The sequence below is a fragment of the Perissodus microlepis genome, chromosome 17 (assembly GCF_051167445.1).
Source record: "Perissodus microlepis isolate ML-2025 ecotype Zambia chromosome 17, ASM5116744v1, whole genome shotgun sequence".
In the NCBI taxonomy this organism is placed as follows: domain Eukaryota; kingdom Metazoa; phylum Chordata; class Actinopteri; order Cichliformes; family Cichlidae; genus Perissodus; species Perissodus microlepis.
This window is the reverse complement of record NC_140477.1, coordinates 24,395,338-24,411,686: the sequence shown is the minus strand read 5'-3', so window position 1 is coordinate 24,411,686 and position 16,349 is coordinate 24,395,338. Positions and strand designations below refer to the sequence as shown.

Here is a 16,349-nt window from a genome sequence, read left to right as displayed (position 1 = left end):
GCCACAATTTGTCAGTGTGAAACAAAATACTGTAAAACCCATATGGACCCATAACCTGGTGTTTTAAAGATCTTTAAAGTTAAAGATCACCTTTCCCTCTCCTGCATTTTATAAACTATAAAATATGTGTGTGTGTTCATAAACACAGTTTTACGGTTAATGTACATACAGAAAACAGGCTAATGTTATGACTTTATTTTATTAGACTAAATAGATTTAAAATCATGACTTGCCCTTCTGGAGCAGGAAAAAATTAACAGCATTAGAAGTACGTTAATATGTAAAACTACATTACTGGTAATAGATAACCTATAAATAATGAATACATCACTGCAATAGCTGTGAATATGAGGTGAGAACTTAAAGAAGTCCAGACGCTTTTCTTTGCAAGCTCCTTTGACCATGAGGTGAGAATGTTTAGCTAAATTATCATGAATTTTCTATTATTCAAGACCCACTTTAGTGTCTACTGGTCTTGAAAAAATGTTAAAATAAGTAAAGAGAATGATGACGGCTTACAAGAAGTCAAGGAAAAGGTTAAATTCTAACGCTAATGACACTTGATCGATAAACTGCAGACACATTTATCCCTGCTTCACTACTACAAGCCAAATTAAAAACATCTTAACTGGTGAAACAGTTCAACCACTTCAAAAAAAAAAAACATTGTGTAAAATGGGCCGTGCTTGACTAACAAAACAAACACATGAAGTGCGAGTTGAAATTGCCATATCTGATTCAAACTTTTCCAGATGCCTTTTAGGAAATATTGAAGAAAAATGACTCTTCTTTCTGCTTATTTTCAGTGTCTTTCACTGTCCTCTAACATAGTATTCCAGTCTTAATACATACCAGATGGTATCTCGCTGTACCTGATGTGACCCGTGTAATTCTCCTATAATTAGGTGACTGAGTTTGTTGTTAGTAGCTCTCGAGACTATATGAGTCATCTCTATCCAGATTACAATTGGCACATCAGACTCCAAAACCTGTCACCAATAATCGTCAACCGGAACCCCTTTCTCTTTCTGCTTTTCTTAGTCCTTCCTGTTGTCAGCCGTACTGTTGCCAACACAGAGAGAAAAGAAAACCTCTCAGATTTCTCTCCATTCTTATTAAATCAGGTCAGACGCCTTGTGTGAAGGGATCCTGATTCCTAAGAGGGGGGGGGGGGGGGATAAAATTGAGCTCACCAATTCTTTCCACTGTTGCTTGCCTTTGCAAACCAAATCACACCACCAGAGAGATGAGGAGGGGTAGGGATGCGTTAAATGTGTATTTATGCTCCCCCAAATGTTCAGTGTCCCCAATTCCCAGTGTTACATCATTCACTTAGTGGACGAGCAGCGACAAATATTTGGCTGCTGTTTATTGTCTCCCCCAGTATAGGTATGCTAATGCTGGGGTTAATGCCTCTGCCATTATGCCTGCATTCTGCCTTCAGACTAGTATGGAACTGGAGCTCTGTTACACTGTTTTAATGCACTGAAGAACAGAGCACTCACGGAGCAGAGTTGGGAAGTGAAGTATGTGTTTGTGTAGCATTGTCCAAGGCAAAAGCATTTACTAATGTAGCTATTAATTTATGCATTTTTCACAGACTCTTATTGGAATCATAATGGAAAATAATATAGTATAGTAGCCTTAATGGCCTTCATGTACTGGCTACAGCATATAAACTAATGGCTGTAATTTCATAATGGTTTATGGAACATTTCCATTCAACCCATGTCAAATTATCGACTTGATACTGACTCACAATCAGCTAAAACTGTGCTAGCATCCAAACTGAGGGTTAAAAACCTTTAAGGGGACAACAAGACCTAATTGTGGATTGAGGAAAGAAAAGAACAAAGAAAAAGTGGCGTAGTAGTAGTAGTAGTTTGTCATAGTCATAGTCAGAAGTACTCGGAAGCTAGGAGAAAGGGAAAGAGAAAGGTGGCAAAGGTGAAGGCTAGTGAGTTCTAAGGAAGGCTTGAAGGAAGAGTGGGAGAAAATTCCACCCAGTGTGCACTAGGAGTGACAGGTGGGTTGGGATAACATCAAGTATCAGGCTCTGAGCCCATTCTTGCTTGCAGTGTTGATGGAGAGGTCTATATGGACGACTTGCAGTACACACTGTGATTTGCAGTGAGAGTATGGAGCACAATATATGTGTGAATGACAGGAAGGCAGGTGTAAGGTAAACGTGTGGTCAACCATTCAAAGCAACAGACAGTCCGCAAGAGACGTGCAGAAAAGAGTACAAGCAAGGTGAGGAGTGGGTGGAAATGAATGTCACGGTCATTTATGACAGAAGAATACATCGAGAATGACTTCAGAGAAGTTCACGTATGTTGTGAATAAAATAAAGGATAATGGAGTGTGTTTTAATGGACTATTGTGTCACTAGGTACTGATAAGGAGGATGTAGTGGAGGAGGACATGGAAAACGGTTGGTGTGACAGAACAGGATGCTAGCAATATGGTGAGATTGAGGAAAATCATCCACTGTGGCAATGCCTAAAAGGAGCAGCCGAAAGATGAAGACAACAACTATGAAACATTTAAATACCCTTGATCTAAAGTTGAGTAAAATTCCTTTCTGTAAAACAGTTTACATGGCCAGACACTTTCCATCACGGCAAAGACAGATGATGATGTAATGATGTAAACTGCTGGCTGTTCTGCTTCAAGAGAACATAGAGGAAAAGGTGAGATGATTTGGACATGTGCATACGAGGGATAGTGGATATACTGGACAAAATGTTGAAGATGGAAAAGAGGAAGACCTCAGAGAAGTTCATGTATGTAGTGAATAAAACAAAGGTGAATGGTGTTTTAATGGATTATTGTGTCACTAAGTACTAAAACATAAGCTGTGAATCATTTAGTAGCTGGTTTCACCTTATTGATGCAGATGTGTGTGGGCGGGGATCCTCTGCACTGCAGCAAACAAACAAGGAAATACCCCTACTAACTTATATATACACACACACTAAAAGGCACACTTATTCTGGCTGCCAGCTCTCTAAGCTTTCTGTTAGAATACATTTAACAATAAAAAATAAAAAGTTCTTTTCGTAGTCTTAGTGGAGCCTCTTCTCAAATCGTCTCTGACGAGACTGAGCTAAGTGTCTGTGATGTCAACCTTCAACTCAAATCTGCTGCTGTTTATGCAAAATGTCTGCAGCCACTATTTGGTTATTTGTATTCTCTTTTTCAGGTTAAGTGATCATGCAAACACAGAAAGGTGCCTTTAGCACCTTTTCATAAATCACTGATTTAAATAAATAAATACATGATAACAACTAAGGTCATGGCTTGCTGTATGATACATCCTTTCCAAGACAGGATGTATCTTTTTGTTTAGGAAAATTCTGATTCTGATTCAGACGTGTGTCCATGTGTTACGCCTGTACAATTTATGGCTGCTGCTAGCAAGTTTGCTAGTGTTAGCATGTAGCTTAGCTGGGCTTCCTTTCAATCAACTTTCAACTTATTGCTCCAAAATACAAAACAAAACAAAATTTTTGACACAGTGTGTTGCTAGCTGTCACAAAAATTCCCTTATGAAGTGAGACACACAGAGGAGCGAGTTCTAATGCATTTATTTTCACTCACAGTGAACGTCTATGCGAGTGCTTGTCAGAGCAATCCTGTTGGGCCTTTTTATACATTTCTCCCAACGTTATCCTGGGAACAGATATGTGTGTGTCGCTCTCACAGAGAAACAATTCAGCCACATGGTGTGCTACATGATGCTAACAATGCTTTGGATAACAGATAGCAGAAGAGTCAGAGATACAAGGACTTTGAGAAAGACGGGACAGGGAAACTGACTGACAGAGAGAGCGATTCCTTTAGCTTACTGAATGTCGTGTTTTAAGTTCATAGAGTCTGTTATTGTTAAGCTGTCCCTTACTGAATGAAATGCACTTATCACATTGCCACGGTAATTAAGTGATTTAGAAAATGATTAGAAAATTGTTCTACTTTATTTCAGTCTACTGTTAAGCCTTTTACACTGCTGGAATTGTAGCTACTAGAACAAAGAACACACACCAAGAATACTTGTTCAACCATTTAATTAATTTAACCACAATCTACCTACAGATCTGCTTTTTATTCACTATTTTATTATCATCTGATAATGTCTCTGTTTGGAGTACGTGGCACTCAGTGGAATCAATCTGCCTTAAGGAAGAGTCACGTGATCCACAAAATGCCCCTTTTAGATGGCTAGATTCTGACAACACAATCCTTTTTATATGAACATGTAAGGGAAAACCTGGGTTTACCTTAACAAGCTGATAACCATCTTTGTGTGGACAATGTTAGAGTAAGTGAATCCTGACAACAACAACATACCATAGGTGTGTATGCTGTACTTGCTTTGTAGTACAGAGTCAAAGATTTATAATAACTAATGATTCAATGCAGGATTCAGGGTCACCTGATCCAGCCCTGATTAAGAAAGTGTTTGACATTAGGGAGGAGCTAACAAGCCATGTGATAAATAGAAGAGACAATGATAGTGAGTGACAAACAGAGGTAACTGCATGCCTGGAGATGCTGGGGCTAAAAATGTTATAGCCATGGGCTGTCTACAGCTGACAGGGAAAATGTTGGACTTTTAAACCAGATGCAAGATAACATTACTGAAATGTACCCAGAGCTAAAATGAGCATTTTTGCATTGTATTATACGTGAGACCTATCGAGAGCTAACTTGAATAGGGGCTTCAAGAAGGCCAAACACTGGTATAAGGGTATATGTTTTGATTAATATCACCTTATGTGTCGGTTTAATTCTTGTTATGTTTCTGGAGAATTTCTAGTTCTTAGGCTTTGGTTCCCGTGCTTCCTCTGTTCTCCATGTCTGTGTCTGTCATGTGCTTGTTTTGTTTTGACATTCCCTGTTCTGTGTTCAGTCTCTGTCCTCATGTTTTCTCTGTGCCCGTCCTGGTTCCACGTCTCCTGTCTAGTCATCCCCGTCTTTATGTGCCCTCAGTATCGTGTCAGCTTGTGTCTCTGAGTCTGTGTCTGTAAGTTAAGTCGGTGTGTTTCCTGTTTTACTTTGAAGGTCCGTGTCTTAAGTCAATGTATTCAGTTTTGCTTCCCTTGTCTCGTCCTGCCTGATTAGTCCCAGCTGTGTTTCCCTTCCGTTTCCCGTTTCCTGATTACTCCGCCATGTATTTTAGTCCTCTGTCATCCAATGCTTGTTGTCAGAATACATTCAGAATGTATTTCTTTTAATACCGGTCTGTTCTGTGTAGGGTTAACAGACCTGATTTATTAGTGTGAGCTCGTTTAATTTATGTTCACTACTAACTCCCATGACTATTTTTTTTCCTTTTACAGGCAATCAAATGTTGACAAAATTACTTTTGGGTATAGTGACCCTTTAGGTTAGAGTACCTATATGTAGAGGAGGGGTCCAGGCCTCATCCAACACCCAGAAAACTCTCTGAAGTAGAAAAACCAAACAAAAAAACTCCATCTACAGTATAAGAATTACTATAAAGAATCAAAATGAACAGTTTCTGCATCCGTGAGAAAAGGAAAATAGCAGCAGCTCCTCCTCTCAATGCCATCCTAATGCAATATAATACAAATGCATGTTCAAACAACATGTTCTCACTCCCACAGCGCGACATTTTACGCTAGGTGACAAATCGCCTGTATATTATGCTTCCGGGCACCCAACACGTCCCTATATACACGAGATCGGAAGAATTAGGAAACATGAGAACCGTTTGGAATGAATCTACACATGTACATTCGTTTTACTTAAATTGCTTTGGAAAACACTATCTAACGTCATTAAAGTGCTGGTTAAGGTTAGTGATAAAGCTGGAATACATGTCCGGAAAGTGTATTACCCCAGGAGCGTCATTCTACTGGATTCCTTCCATAACATAAGATGGCGCATAGCATAAGAATGTGGAAGGTCACCTTTCGCGTTCCTCAGGATCCCCTCGGAACTTGACAAATCATCATTATATTACACCTCGGGAGTGAGAACAGGCTGTCAAATCACAATTAAAAACCAAATGCACCTATATTTGGTCACATAAGTCATAAGTCAAAACTCAAATCTACTGTATTGTAGATTCAGCCTGTATCAGTATCTTTGTATTCAGTAGTAATCCATCCATCTCAGGAATTATTCCATGTCTGCAAGCCTATGCTGGTTTCAGGTACCCGTTACAGCTTTCTGTGAGAATTCTTGCAGACATTAAAATATACTTAAAAGCTCTATGACTCCAGCAAATCCAACCGTCTTCTTAATGAAGCCATTTCTTTTACTAATGACTCTTCTGTTTGCTGATGGAAAGACAAGCTCAGGCCATTTTTGATTTGTGTGTTTATTAAAGGTGACACACAAAAGCACAAATGTGTTTCTGTTGTCAGACTCGGTAGAAACTGATGACACTGCAATGAAATATGTGAACAGGTGCAGTGCAGTAGGTGTTGTGCGTTACACCACTTACACTTGTTGCATGTTAACAAGAATATGAAACCCAAAGGACCTCACCTAAGTCTATAATCTGGATTATCCTATAAGTAAAACAACCATTATGAACAGAATAATCTTTAATTGTGTGCAAAGGAATTCACTTACTAGCTCAAAAAACAAACAAACAAACATCAGGGAACACTACAACCCAAAAGGAATGTAGACAACAGTCACTGCAATGCAGTATAGGCAGGTGCCCAGTTTCTTACCTGAACAATATCTTGGTATGTGAACTATGAGTATGTGCAGGGTAGTGTTGCAGGATTTCAACTGCAAGTCCTAGTTTCACAGGAGAGACCTGCTCTTCCACTTCATGTCACAGGATAATCATGGACTAGATCACAGGTGTCGAACTCCAGGCCTCGAGGGCCGGTGTCCTGCAGGTTTTGGATGTGTCCTTGATCCATCACAGCTGATTTAAATGGCTAAATTACCTCCTCAACATGTCCTGAAGTTCTCCAGAAGCCTGGTAATGAACTAATCATTTGATTCAGGTGTGTTGAAACAGGGTGATATCTAAAACCTGCAGGACACCGGCCCTCGAGGCCTGGAGTTCGACACCCCTGGACTAGATTATTCATTCAGTTTCATGCAGATGCTTCCAAGTTAATGCAACTGTTCAGAAATGTCCTCTCTTGAAATTCTTTGAATATTTTCTGAGTCTGTTTCTGCAGCAACAAGTAAACTCAAAACAAAAACACTAAAAATGAGACATCCTGAGCCAGAGTAAAAACTTTTCCTGCAGTCTTTTATAGCAAAAGTCTGTTTTATAGGTGAGGCAACATGAAAATAGTTTTGTGGCTCGCCAAAATAAACTGAAGGGCCCCTGTATGGTACAAACTTCACAGTACCAGACCAGAAAGCTGTCCATAGTCTGACTGCACAGAAGCAAGTGTTTGGTAGTGAGCAGTTTTATATAAAAAAAAAAAAAAAAAGTATTTTACAAAATATATGTTTTAACAATCATGAAAGCGAGATAACCCGACTGACACTTTCACTGTTTTTGGGTTTTTTTCCAGTAATATTGCAAATACAGCATCAAAGAAAAAGTACTATTTTGATATACTTGTACACTTCCGTTCCTGTTGGGAATACCTCCAAGTTTTCTCTATTTTCCTTCTTTAGGAATGCCTTTTTGAAAGCAACCCTTTGATTAAGATAATTTCTGATGACATTTCGGCAAACAGAAGATGTATCGACTGAAGGGCCAAATGCATCTTTAAGGTCTTATGACTTTTCCTGTTACTTAAAGATATGGGTTAAGATACTATTCAACTGCTATAGATATGTTTTAGGCCTTCCACTTGTTATTTTGTGAGGCATCGATAGGACGAGGCATAAAAACATTTATACAGTTTCTGTACCAGCGACTGAATACATGTAAATTCCAATGACAATGCAACACATATTGTGCTGTAACTTTACAGATGTGCTTTATTCTGTTTGGCACATAAAGCATTCCATCCTCAAAAGATTCAGTGAAAACTTGTCTTTTTTTAAAAACCATGGTATCTGATCAGCAATCAGGGAATTCTACTGGTCATCTCTAGATTTGTACTCAGTATACACTCACAGCCAGGATATCTGTATGGTGTCCTAAGTGGAAAAAAACTGATTGGTGCATCCCTAGATGTATGATTTTTTTTTTACATGTTTTTAAAATGGTTTTTAGAACACTGAACATGACCTCTGAGACCGATTACTGGGATTGTTATTATGATGACATGACAGTGTATAAGAGGAGAATGCCAGAAAGAAGATCTTTCAGAGGTAAAGTTGGAGAGAGGTTCATTTAGATACCAGGTTTACAGTTTACCGTCTAGTGGAAAAATCCCAAAGTTCTTCCAGGACAACAAATAACCCAAAAGGTGAAAACTAATGGAAAAAACTGGGATGTGACTCTGTGACTGTCTGACGGTGGCTGTTTGAAACATTAACATGTCAGCTCACGTCATGCATGTTTTTACATGCATTCATGTAAACATGTAAACCCACACGAGCAAATGGACAAGCATCAAGTTTGTAGTTACAATACATGGCTTTTACCAAGTCAGACTTCAGTAAACAAGTGCTTTACAAACATGTTTAAGAAACAAGTATAGTTAATAGTAAATACTGGGAGCACTAAGACTTGTGCTAAGAGGAATAACACTAAATTGAAGTCCAGTGTCTGCACTGAAGGTTTGGCAAGTCAGGAAATACCTGAAACAGTAACTCGCTGAAAGGCAGAAAAAAACAATGGCCCATAGAGACAAAGGCAGAGTGAGTGGAGAGGAAGACGGCACGAGCGCATGCGTGTGGGTGTCTTTGACAGAAATACAAGTATTGTGAGAACACACACAGAGAAATGAAAATACGCCACAGCAACACAGTGCAGTACGTCAACTTGTACTGTACTTTTCACCGCTGTCAGAAGTATCAGGCTATAATGGCTTGCTCATTGCCTGTTTTTGTAGAACAATGGAAAATATAAAAGCATTTGCATGTTTACAAAAGCTAATTAACTTAAATAAATTAATGATAGAAAATACTTCATTGATCATTTGTAAGAAATAATAGTCTCCTTGGGAGCCACGTTAATAATATTTTAATGTGCAGCAGAGAAGCTTTGGAATCCCTGTGGTTTAAGAATTATTTGAGAAATGTAGTCGTTCAGGTGCTGTCAAATAAAGTTACCAATAAAATTAAACATGGCAGCAATAGTTAGTAATGACAAAGAGTTGCAAGTGCCAATGTTACTCCATTCCACCCATAGCTGAAAGGTTTTGCTTCACTAAGAAATGCCACTCTCATTAGAGATGTTCTCTCTATCAGGCTTACATAACCTGAGAAATTGCTACAGATGGCTGACACTCATCATAAGCTCTTCTTGAACAACTGCATTTCAGCAAGTTTTATGGCTTGTAGAGCCAGTTTAACAGTTGCATGCCATCGTGACTTGATTACGTAAAGTAAAAAATAAAGGTCTTGACAGCTCTTTTGCCCACAGTCCTTATGTTTACACTCACAACAGCCTTAAACAGACTTCCCTTGCAACTTCATCGACAAAATACTAACTTCTGTCTGTGCTTCAACTTCCCTGATTGAAAAGTAATATATAAATATACACTGTTGCTGTTTATTATTACTATTATTAAGTATCACACATAAACTTGTGGAAAGAATAAACAAGTAGTTTATGAATGAAGGTCATTTAACAAGCTTGTTGGTGTTATTAGATAACCATCAGCTAACAAGCTTGTGTTGACCTCAGGCTCCAAAACCACAGCAGCTGCAAAAATGCTAATGTTGAGACGTCAGAATGTGGAGCTCAGAACCAATGGGTTGCACCTGTGCCATCGCCATCTTTCATGTACAGGCCACAGTGCTCATTTGAGATTTAAATGAGCAGAAGCAGCACCAATGCAAACTCTATACACATCTTCATCAGTAGATGAGGGGTGGATTCATGTTGAGGATCCTCACTCATGACTAATGTTGAGTAAGTAACCAAGAGACAGTTTTTACAGTGAAAGACGTCCCACCCTCGAAATCTAAAGAGTACAACCCAAAGAATGCTTCGACCTACACCCGTTTCCACACCTTGGCTCGTGTGATTAAGTAGAGGATCAATAGGAGGTCCATTGTCCCTCTTGGAGGGAAACTCCCACAGGGCTTAAATCTGGGACTGTCCACCATTTGACCCTAGAACTGAAGAAGCCTCTCGGATGAGACATGAAACGTCTTCAAGCAACTTAAAGAAGTCCAGACGCTTTTTTCTTTCCAAGCTCCTTGGACTTTGTGCTTTTAGTTTTTGTTCACTTGATGATCAGAGGCTGTGTATCAACCAGCATATAATGTCAAATCATATATAGTGTTCCAAGGTCATTTGGTGGACACAATCCAAACTATGAAAACAGTAGTTAGTTGTTGGTCACTTGTTCGGAGTAAACAACAGGTGGATTTCCAGCTGAGAGCCTGAGCAGCAGCAGTTTCCTCTCTTTGTACAGAGCAGTGCATTCAGATCCAAAGGGTGGAAAAGTCCCACAGTTTCTCTCAGCTCTCTGAATATCTGAGGGATTGTGTAATGGCAGCTGGAGGCAGAGTGACACAGCATGAAGGATGGCAGGCTTACAGCAAAAACAGACTCTCCACAACACTACAGCAATGAAAGCCCCCTTAACTGCCACAATAAACTTTTATTACAGCTAATATAAAGTCCCAATATATATACATATATATATATATATGATTATTCGCCAACATTTGGCCAAATGACATATTTTGCTGATTAAGCAAATACCGACACTGCAGAACACACAAATTAAAGTATGCCTAGCATATCTTAATAACCTCCTAAGTAAGTGTGGGGAACTGCTGAAAACTGCTTGACCATTACTTACAAGTGAATACAAAATGTTGCAGTTACCTTAGTCCGTAACCTTCACACCACCAACACATGTTCAAGCCAAAACAAGTAGATTTAAGAGGATAAAGGGAAATCTTTGACATTTAGACCACATGCATATAATCACCAACTAAAAAGAGGGCGAGTGTGTAAATGAAATACCTAAAAAATCTTTTAAAGTTTACTTAGGAATTAAGAGGGAAGAGTTTGTTTTCTTTAACAATGGCTCATTTTCTCTCTCAGATTTATGAGTTCATTCAAACACACATGCAGACATACCAGCTATTGTGCTCTCAGACACGGCAACACAGCCTCTCCTCTGGTGTAGTATATACAGGCAGTTTGATCATCACTGAGGACTACGTTTTTCAAGTTTAGGTTTGTTGCTGAGGAAGGAACAACAACACACACACACATACACAGCTACAGTATATGGACAAAAATATTGGGCCACCTACACATTACACCTCCAGGAGCTGCTTGGCAATAAAAACCCACACCATGAACCTACCGGTGCATGTGCCTCAGCACTCGACAGTCCTGCTCTGTAACATTACGTGGTCAGCGACTTCATGAAAGAGTTGCTATGGTTCCTAATTGCTTCCATTAGGCAGTAATATCACTTACAGTGGCCCGTGAAATGTCTAGTTGGGTATTACAGTACCGTGCTCTAATTTAGTGAGCTCTTCAGAATGATCCACTCTTTCAGAAACGCTAGGCAGACTGCATGTCTACGTGCTCGATTTTATACATTTGTGGCAATGGGTCTTAAAACACCTGAATTCAAAGATTAACAGGTGCAGCCCACTACTTTTGTCCATATAGTTTATGTGTCAGAATGTGCAGAGAGCCTTGAAAATAAGCAGATATTTCACATCTGTTAAAGTGCAAAGATTGATAAATTCAACTATATTTATAATCGACATGAACAAGTGAAAAAGCTGATAACTGTCATAATGAAAAGACACAAAAGCAGCCTGATATCAGACAGAACTGTCAAGTAAATATGCCTGCATGTCTCCTGACACAGCAGCAGTAATGTTAGATGTGAAAAGCAATGCCAGCAATCAGAATGCAGGAAGCAAAGTTTCTGATGCTCAAAGTTTCTTGCAGACCCTCCACCCTAAGCTCAAGTGAAGCATATGGTAGCCGATGACAATGTTAACCCTGAATCCTTTTACAATAGAGAAAATTACAGGTAAATTTACATCTAAGCACTGTAATGCTTGGAAATATTAACATTTGCAGTGTATTATGAAGTCCACAAAACTACCCCTCAGACTCCTAGTAGATGCAGTTTTCAGTTTTTAGAAGGTCCCTAATTAAATAAAGGCTTAAGTTCAGTGACTTTTCCCCAGAATGAGGTCTGGAGAGATTTTCTTCCATGCTGGTTACAATTACTATGCACAAAGTTACGCACCAATGTGATTGCATCAGAGAGCTGCAGACTATGCTTGTACATGAACGTTAGTAGGCGAGATATTTGATGTAATGGAATTTTCCTATACATTTGTATTCAGGATTTTTCAAGAGATTTGTCTCTGCCTTATAGTATAATGGCTCAAAGTATTGGATGAAGCCTAGCAGACTCCTGGGACACCTGTGAATCAATGCAGGGCCTAGATCACCTATAATTTTTTGCCTCTGCATTTGCTTGTTTTTTCAGCTTTAGAGGTTGTATCTTGGTCAACTGTCAGAAAACACAAATTCAAAGAGAATCGATTTTGTAAACACAAGACTAAGAAAAGCAGCATATCGTTAAAAATAACAGGTTGCAAGAGTGTGGAACGTGGCACGACTTTTCTTCAAAAACAGATTCATCTGCAGCTGATCAACTCATATTTTCAAGTCTGATTAACACTACAAAAAAAATAAATAAATAACTAAAGACTGCTGCTGCCCCCCCCCACAAATAAAAATAAACATCATAAAACTGAATTCATTTATTGCTAAACATTTGATATTTCTAAGGCCACTGTAATAATTTAAGCTTAATAACCTGGAGAATAATGACACCAAACCAAACTGGAACTGAATGACAACACACCATGAATCAAACATTCAAGCCCCCTTTATCCTGTGTGATTCTGGGGTATGTGGGATGTAAGGTCTGGGGTTTTTCTGAGGGGCGGGCGGGGGTGTCACATAATGAGTCAGTATTCCTTCTCTACTCCCCTTTGTATAACTCCAATGTGTTAACATGCAGCACCAAGCAACACAGCCCTCTGCTAACAGTTTAACAACAAGAAGACATGATACAGAGTTAGAAATATGTTCAGACACAGTCAGAAAAAGGTCAAATTACATCAGTCAGAAAAACTGCTAGTGAGTGTCAAGGGACGGAGCTCCATCAAAACTGGACCTTTGTCAGCTCATGAATCATACACTATGTACTGCAGTAGGATCACTTCATCTAACCCAACCTTGGAAACTACTCACCAAATTGCCACGCTCCACCCTGTACACACATTTCACTGCTACATAACGATAGACAAGAATGCTCTGGCCATGAGAAATAGATCTAGAGTGTCACTGATCTTGACTGTTTTAAGCCTCCCCTCAGTAGCAGCCAGGAAAATCTGACAAGGCAAACGTGAAAGCACACGCTTCACCCCGAGACTGAGTGTACAAACAGCTTGTACAGAACATAAGCATAAACTCCAGAAGATAGAAAGTTCCCAGGGGATGTCATTAAATGAAGGTCTGAACACTGGCTTCCTAACATACAGAGCATTTCCACTCTGATACTATTAAGAACGGCAACAAAAATAAACACAGACTGCCCCAGCTGAACCCATTTTACAGCTGAGTACTGCAAACTGGTATCAGGTCCAAAATCAGTCCAAATTTTGTCACAGCATGGTGTCTTCTGGTATGCCTGTTAATCAGGAAATAGAGTGGGGCTGATTTAATAGCCGACTCCCCACATTGTATGTTGAAGTGGGCAAGAAAAGTCCAACTTGCCCTGAGTGCATTCATTTAAGTGTGTGTGAGACAAGGCACTTACTCATGGAATAAAGGGCTGTATGAATGTGTGTGTGACTAAGCGAACAAAGCTATTCTAAAAAGCACTCTGAAACTGCTCAGTTGGCTTTGAAAAGCACTATAAGTACCAGTCCCTCTGAAATTAGAAACAAATGAGGCTAAAATAAACCATATTTGTGGTTAAAAAACTTGAATTATGAAGCTCAGATTCGCTTTAATAAAAAAACCTCCTTACAGCAGCCTGTATGATGAAGAAAGCATGAAGGGAAAATGCTGCATGAACGATTGCCTTCAAATCAGATTTCACTATTTATGCAACACACGGGCAGCACAGCTGCGGTGAATCCTGGAACACAAACATCACCACATGTGCACCTGTCTGCTGTGCACTCATACACACAATAAAAGACAGGTAACATTAGTCCACACCCCTGGACACGCCCAAAGGAAAGAGAAAAAAAGAAATAAAGTTCGATCTCTCTGATTTTCCTTTTTCCTAGCAGTACTGGAAATACTGGAGTGACCTAAATTAGCCCCCCAGACTAACCAGGCGGAAGTAATAAATGCATGAACTAATGTTTTTGCCATGAGAAATACATGTAAAGTGTCACCCCCCTCCCCCCCTCCAGACAGCTTATTGGGAGAGGGACAAAATGCCTGGTTAAAGATAACCAGGCATAACCAGACGGACAGCTTTGTGAGTAGCCTGATACTGGGCTCTCTGGAAAATCGACGGGAACTGTTTCCCACTCTAACCTGACTCACATTTTCACGTAAAGAAAGCTCAAACTGGCATTACAATTCAAATTAAAATCGCGCTTCTTATATTTATGCGCAAACTAACAGCTTCAAGCGCCTCGACTCCAAACACAGTGATGTGAAACGTCGCTCTAAACCCGACAGAAACAGCCCACTCTCTTCATCGGTGCTCAATGAAACGCGCTGTGGAGTGCGTTGCGCCCTCGTTGCGTCGCTCACCCAACGCATACCAAAATTTCAACCTCAAACTTTCTCGGTTATTTAATTTTTTTTACCTTTAATGTACTTGGATTTGTTTTCATCCAACAGGCTGGACGCGGAACCCCCCATGATGCTTCTGACAGGAGACGATCCGCAGGTAGTGTTCTGCACTCAGGTACTTACACCGTCACATCAGTTTGCAGGGCGTGCTCTCCTCCTCCTCCTGCCAGTGTGTCATTCAGTGACGCTCCGCCACTTAGGCCAGCCCCAATAGCGCCTGTGTGACTTGTTGAATCACAGCTGTAAAAAGCTCTATTCAATTCGGTTCATCAAACGACAATTAAAATAATATTAATGTAACTGACCCTTTGGATTCAGGAGTGCTCTATCTAGACAAGGAGACAAGAGGGTAGAGTGTAAAATATTTACTTCAAACATCAAACTTAGAAAGGGACAATCTTGTGATAGATTTATAAAAATACTAGAATTTTACCAAGCCAAACTGTGCTGTCCGGCAGCTTGTGCAAACAGAATTGTGATGTGAATGCAATGTGGTGCCAAACACGTATTGCTTTTGCAAGAACAACTATATAAAATCTTTTTGTTTTTTATTTGTTTATTTATGGATTTTCTATTTCAGTTATTACCTGCTATTAATCTCAGGCTCTCTTCCACAGCGTGTCTTTTATCCTGTTCTCTCACCCTAACCAATCGCAGCCGATGGCCCCGCCCTTCCTTGAGCCTGGTTCTGCCGGAGGTTTCTTCCTGTTAAAAGGGAGTTTTTCCCTCCCACTGTCGCCAAAGTGCTTGCTCAAAGGGGGGTCATATGTTGTTGTTTTCCTCTGTATATATTATTGTAGGGTCTACCTTATAATATAAAGTGCCTTGAGGCGACTGTTGTTGTGATTTGGTGCTGTACAAATAAAATTGAATTGAATAAGCTTGTGTGGAAGCACAAACATCTTGGTTGATCAAAGAAACAAATAAATCACTCACATAAGCAATGCTAGTCTCGAGTGATTGAAAAGCAGGCAATTGAACTTGACATTTGACTTCTCATCCAAGATGCTTTTCACACACAGTAGCTAGGAAGAAACTACCCACAGACGCTGTAAACCGGATTTTAAATGTTGAAAAGGTGGACATTTTAACGCTGAAATCTGCAGTGACTGAGTTACTTTTGGAGCCATGCATTGGAGGAATTGCAGTTTCTTAGTACTTCCATGGCTCTCGAGTTTGCGGTTACCGTTTTGCTGGTGACTAACAGACAAGCCCAATATTAGCATGTCCAGTGGAAAGAGCCAACGAAAACAAACTTATCCACAGAGCAACAGATTTGGAAAACAAAATCTTTTAATGTGTTTCTTTTCCCTGAATGCACTAAGGTTGTTTTCATCACTTTTTAGGCTGATAATATTTTCAGTGTCACTGTTCTATGGTTAAACGGGCTGGTTCTTATTCAGTGACTTTTTACTCTGAGCACTCAAAGCACTTTATACAACGTGCCTCATTCACA

At 39.7% G+C, this 16,349-nt stretch overlaps 1 protein-coding gene across 1 annotated transcript in view; it reads right to left on the bottom strand.

Annotated features, from left to right (window-relative positions):
- LOC146369710 (protein Niban 1-like) overlaps positions 1-15,064 on the bottom strand; it is a 28,557-nt gene extending 13,493 nt beyond the window's left edge. Inside the window, exon 1 of the mRNA XM_084910362.1 lies at positions 14,908-15,064. Coding sequence (XP_084766488.1) covers positions 14,908-14,962 — 55 coding nt within the window. The 5' untranslated portion in view covers positions 14,963-15,064. The remainder of the gene's footprint in view (positions 1-14,907) is intronic.
- Between the last annotated feature and the right edge of the window lie 1,285 nt (positions 15,065-16,349).